A 6000-nucleotide genomic window follows, 5' to 3' on the forward strand; every position below is an offset into this window, starting at 1 on the left:
TCACTTTCCTTTAGTGCTTACCTCACTTACCATTTGCCGACTTACTCGACCTTGACCCACCAGGACTTTATGTCAGGTACCCCATCTGGACTTCAGTCGGTTGTTAGGTTCCGCGAGCTCAACTAAACTTCCTACCAGATATCAACTTATCTGGTTTTCAAGTGCTAGTTATCAACATAACTAGACTTCAGCCTGGTATTAGGTCCCATCAAGTCTTTCAGACCTATACACTTGATAAATATATTAGAAAATACAACATCTAACTTTAAATCATTTGTCATTTATCAAAACCTAAATTTGATTATTGGTGTTTAACTGCACCAACAGATGGAACTTTTATTTCACAAGAAAGTTATGCGAAAGAGGTTCTTAAGAAGTTCAATATGTTCAATTGTAAACCAGTTAATACTCCTAAGCAATTTGGATCACAATTATCCAAAGTGAAGAAAGGAGAAGAGATGATTGATCCACTGCTTTTAGAAATCTTATTAGAAGCTTGAAATACTTGACTTGTATTAGACCCAACATTTTATTTGCAATTGGAGTTGTGAGTTGATTTTTGGAGAATCCAATTGAGTCTCACATGTTGGCAGCTAAGTGTTAGAGTGTATACTAAAAGCCTAGCTTTTTGTAAACATTTATTTTGAAATAAAGAATCACATTGGTCAAATGTCTACATTTATATGCTAAATGTAGTTGTTCAATTAATTTATATTGTAGATAACATGGTGTGTGTCACACACAGAAGATTATGTTATCAATTTCTTATAAATTATAAACAGTAGCTCACGACTAAGATGGAAAGGAACAAACCATTGGAATAGTCGTAATGTAATTTGATATTAATTTATCTTAACTATAAAATTACACTAGTACACTCTGAGTATATTGAGCAGGACCATTTAAGGTAAGTTCTTTTTATACTGACTGCATAAAAGAACAAGACCTTTGTTATTATGGAAGTGTGTGCTCTTAATCCTGATATAATAACAAGCACATATATCTAGTATTTATTTCTTTGACTTATCAAAGGGTGTGATTTAGTTCGATAAATCAAAAGGCCCGATAAGTTGGGAAATGATATTATTTATAGTGTGTGTTGTTGATTATAGAAGAAAAATGTGTCCTAGTAATCTAGGTTGATGATGTCCCTAAGAGGAGCTCATAAGGATTGTCATGTAAACCCTGCAGGTGGACTTAGTCCGACATGACGATAAGGTTGAGTGGTACTACTCTTGGAGCTAGATATTAATTAAGTTAGTTGTTAGTAACTCATTTAATTAGTGTACATTATATATCTTAAAACAGGGAGACTAACATATTCATGATAAGAAGGAGCCCAAAATGTAATTTGGGATTAGTGCGGTAGTTCAATAATAATTCTTTAGTGGTATGAATTATTATTGATGAAATTAAGTTGGGTGTTCAGGGCGAACACGGGAAGCTTGATTTCATCGGGAGATCAAACCCAATTCCTCCTCTCGGTTTCTATCGTAGTCTCTTATTTATAAAGTATTATACCCACTCATACCCATCTTGTTACCCACCTTAAGGTGGCCGGCCAAGCCTAGCTTGGAGCCCAAGCTAGGGACGACCAAACCAAGGTGAGTTGGTTTCATTAGGTGGCCGACCCTAGTTTGAACCCAAGCTTGGTATGGCCGGCCATAATAAATTAAAAGGTTTTTTATTTTTTAAATCTTTCTTATATGGAAGTCATGGTTTTAAAAGAGAATTTAAAATTTAAAATTTTCCTTTTATAGTTTTCTACAAAAGATTAAGTGAAAGGTTTGATATCTTTCCTTATTTGTAGTTAAAAGGAAGATTTTAATTTTTGATAAAACTTTCTTTTTTTGTAACCATCCTCATGATTTAAAAGAGAGTTTTAAAATTAAATCTTTCCTTTTATAGTTTCTACAAAAGATTAAGAAAAGATTTGATATCTTTCCTTATTTGTACATTGAAAGGACGATTTTAATTTTAGAGAAAATTTTCCTTTTTGAAAATCATCCACATGTTTAAATAGAGATATTTTAATTTATAAAAGTTTCCTTTTATGACCAACCATGAAGGGAATTTTCAAAAGAGAAATTTTTATTTAAAAATTTCCGGAAACAAATTAGGAAGTTTTAAATTTGTGTTTAAAACTTTCTTTATTTGGAGGGATTAAGGTGGCCGGCCATATATAGTTTGAATGGGAAATTTTATTGAACTTTCCTTTCATTAGCAAAGAGAATAAGGAAGTTTTAGTAAAACTTTCCTTATTTGCCAAGACCAAGGAATATACAAGAGAGGGTAGAGGTGCCCCACCTCATAACAAGATATCTTCTTTGGTTCCTCTCTTCCTTGGTTGGTGGCTGATCCCTCTCTTCCTCTCCATCTCCTATTCTTCTTCCTTGGCCGGCGGCATCTTCATCTCAAGGATTTTGGTTGGTGGCCGGATTTTGTTAGAGGAAGAAGGAGAGATAGGAGACTTTGTTTCTAGCATCCCTTGGAGCTTGGTGGTGGTGGCCGAACCTCATCTTCTCTTGGAGTTCTTGTGGTGGCCGAAACTTGCTTGGAGAAGAAGGAACCCTGGGTGGTTCTCGTCTCGGTAGATTGTCGCCCACACGACATCCGAGATAAGAAGAGGAATACGATAGAAGATCAAGAGGTTGTTGCTTACAAAGAAAGGTATAACTAGTAATTCTATTCCGCATCATACTAGTTTTCTTTGTATAGATTTTGAAATACCAAACACAAGAGGCATATGATTCTAGGTTTTGAATTTGTGATTCGAGTTTGTGTTCTTTTATTTTTTTTTTCAATCTTGTGATTCAATTGTTCCTTTTGGTTAAACCTAGGGTTACTATAAGGAAATTAAATATTAAATTTTGTTGAAAGACTTTATCTAGGAAGTGGTGGATGCTCTCATACCCAAGAAGGCCTAGTGTCTAGCCATGTTTAACCTGGAAGCCAATCTATGAAATTAATATTTAATTGAATTTGTAACATGGGTGGATTTGGATCAATAATGTTAAGTATCGTTTGCGATCCAAGTCTAAACCTCTAAGAACAGATAAGTTAAATTTGGAATCAATAATGTTAAGTTCCGTTTGCGATTCATAATTTAATTTCTAAAGAACACAATAGGTTATTAGGAATGGTTCAGGACTTGTATAAAATTTTTGTACAGGGAAACCGATACGATATTCCGAGTATCAACCAACACTAAGAAGATATTTCGTTATATTAAAGGTACTTTTGATTATTGTATTCTTTATTGATCCTCTAACAAATATAAGTTGACGGATTATTGTGATAGCGATTTTACGAAAGACATTGATGGTAAAAAAGCACAACTGATTTTATATTCTTTTTGGGAAATAATGCAATTTCGTGGAGTTCAAAAAACCAAGTCATTGTGACACTTTCTAGTTGTGAAGCTGAGTAAGTTGTAGCTACTTTTTACACTTGTCATGTTATATGGTTGAGAAGATTGTTATTGGAATTTCATTTGGAGCAAGAAGATGCTACAAGGATCATAATTGATAATAAGTTAGCTCAAAGTTTAGCAAAGAATCCGGTGTTGCATGACATAGCAAGTATAATGATACAAGATATCATTTTATTTGGAAATATATTACAAAGAAAACTATGGATCAAATTGTTGATATTTTTACAACCACTTAAATATGATGATTTTCAAAGATTGAAATTCATGCTTGGAATAAGGAGATTCAAGTTTAAAGAGAAGTGTTAGAATTTGAATTAAACTTAAATATATTAACCATAAATATTTTATGTACATGAATGAATTAAGTGAAACATAAATCTTATAATTTATGTATCTAGATAGAATAATTCATCTATCATTAATATTTTAGGAATTTTTATTCAATAATATAAAATAAAGTTGTAAGATAAATATTTTTTTAATATAAAAGTCATTATTCCATAATTCTACCCCCTTCCAACACTATTAACATAACTTGTTAATAAAAATTCATTTGATTTATTTTTTTTAAAATTGAATTGGGACAAAAACAAAATGACTTTGAATTCAGTCAATAACCGAGAAATCACCCTCCAAACAGCATATATTTTTTTTTAACTTCTATCAACCAGTTTTGTACCCAGGCAGATTTCGATAATTTTGTATTCAATTAGGCAGACAGCATCTCTTCTCTGTGCAGTGATGGTCCACTGAAGTGCAGACACTTACATTGCTGGTACGTGATTTGTGGTCTTTAGGGTCAAGCAAGCTGTCACTTCGACCCACCAAAGTATTCAATATTTCAGATACTTCCCCGCGAAGCAATCCATGACTTCTCTCACGAAGGGATCTTCACGAGAGAAATCATATCCGAAAGGATGATCATGACCCTTCATGCCTTGCAAGCTAGAACAATGACTAATCTAAAATTTAATAGCTTATTAATCTCAATCTGGTGGTTGTTTGCACTTAAAATGACTCTAGAAGCACTTAATTTACGAAGTTAAATCTAGTTTATATGAGGAAATCATACCATAAATTGATAAACAAGATAAGAAGAAGAGCGTGGTGGTGAGTCTGACACGGTAAAGGGGGAAATCTTCCAAGTGGCTTACGGAGCCAAATTTCGACGCGGAACGTCCACAGTTTTCCTCGGGCAAAAACATTCGTCGGTTCCATCCCGCACGGCGTCACCCACGTTCGCGTCCCCACCCGTGACCTCACGCGCGGAACGACCTTCCAATCGATCAGCGCGTACATGCCACGCACCCATTTCCTCGCCTTTCCTTTAAATCCGCACCCAAACCAACCATTCCAATCCCAGAGCCATCAGCGGTTCAGCACCATGAGACCATCCGTCCTCCTCCGCACCATCTGCCTTCTCCCTCTCCTCCTCGCCTTCTTCGCCGGCGGCGTCGCCGCGGCGAGGGCTCCGGCAAGTTCTCGTGGGCCTCTGGTCGGCGGGTGGACGCCGATCGCAAACGTGAACGACGCGCACGTCCAGGAGCTGGCGGCGTTCGCGGTGTCGGAGCACAACAAGACGCAGAACGACGGGTCCCGGCTGACGCTGGTCCGGGTGGTGAAGGCGGAGCAGCAGGTGGTGGCCGGGACCAACTACCGACTGGATCTGAGCGTGAAGGATGCGAACGGCGCCGCGGCCTCGTACCAGGCGGTGGTCTGGGAGAAGCCCTGGCAGAACTTCCGCCAGCTCACCTCCTTCGTCCGACTCTCCAAGACCTAACGAAGTAATTTCTCGGCGTCGAATCACCAGTCGAGTAGATCAGGCTCCTGCGTGTGACAAATAAGGCCATCAATAATGTACCTGTGGACTGTGGTGACGATATATGCCATAATGTTTACTTTTTGTTAGAATTATTTTGCACGACGTGTTTAGGGTGTGTGACGTTTGTGAATGGCAACGCCTCTCTACTGCAATTGAAGTGTCTCAGCTCCGCTTGCTGATAATAAAGAACTTAGAAATTGTTATCAGTCCTTTAATTCAGAATCAACTTTTACTAAAGCGGAGATTTGGTTGCATATATTATGGCTATAGTTGTGTGTTATTTTCTTTTTAATTTCGGGATCCAATATAATTGGATTTGGTTTATTTATGAAATCCATCTGATACGGTACGTAATGGTGGGATCCGATAAAATATGACAATCATAAGTCAAGGAGATGTGACAGTCAGAAGTCAAGGGGACACGACAGTCAGAAGTAAAGGGGACATGACAGTCAGAAGTCAATGGGGCGTGACAGTCAGCAGGTGAAAAGAGGAAGCAAGACTTGGTGACGACGTCAGCCACCTAATTCCTGGTCAGGTTCGCACAGATCGGAGCTCCAGGTCGGGGACAACAGGATCGGGTTCTCACAGATCGGAGCTCCAGGTCGGGGACAACGGGATCGGGTTCTCACAGATCGGATCTCCAAGTCAGGGACACCTGGATAGGTAGTCGAGGGAATACCTGATCGGGATCTGACTGGCCGGACTTTTGCGACACAATCGTACCGGAATCGGGTGCACTTAG

At 37.9% G+C, this 6000-nt stretch overlaps 1 protein-coding gene across 1 annotated transcript; it reads left to right on the top strand.

The window, feature by feature from the left end:
- Nucleotides 1-4715: 4715 nt before the first annotated feature.
- LOC122032747 (cysteine proteinase inhibitor 8-like) lies at nt 4716-5461 on the top strand. The gene has a single exon (XM_042592059.1). The coding sequence runs from the start codon at nt 4731-4733 to the stop codon at nt 5211-5213; it is 483 nt and encodes a 160-aa protein (XP_042447993.1). The 5' UTR covers nt 4716-4730; the 3' UTR covers nt 5214-5461.
- Nucleotides 5462-6000: the final 539 nt, after the last annotated feature.

Source organism: Zingiber officinale, chromosome 11A (assembly GCF_018446385.1).
Source record: "Zingiber officinale cultivar Zhangliang chromosome 11A, Zo_v1.1, whole genome shotgun sequence".
In the NCBI taxonomy this organism is placed as follows: domain Eukaryota; kingdom Viridiplantae; phylum Streptophyta; class Magnoliopsida; order Zingiberales; family Zingiberaceae; genus Zingiber; species Zingiber officinale.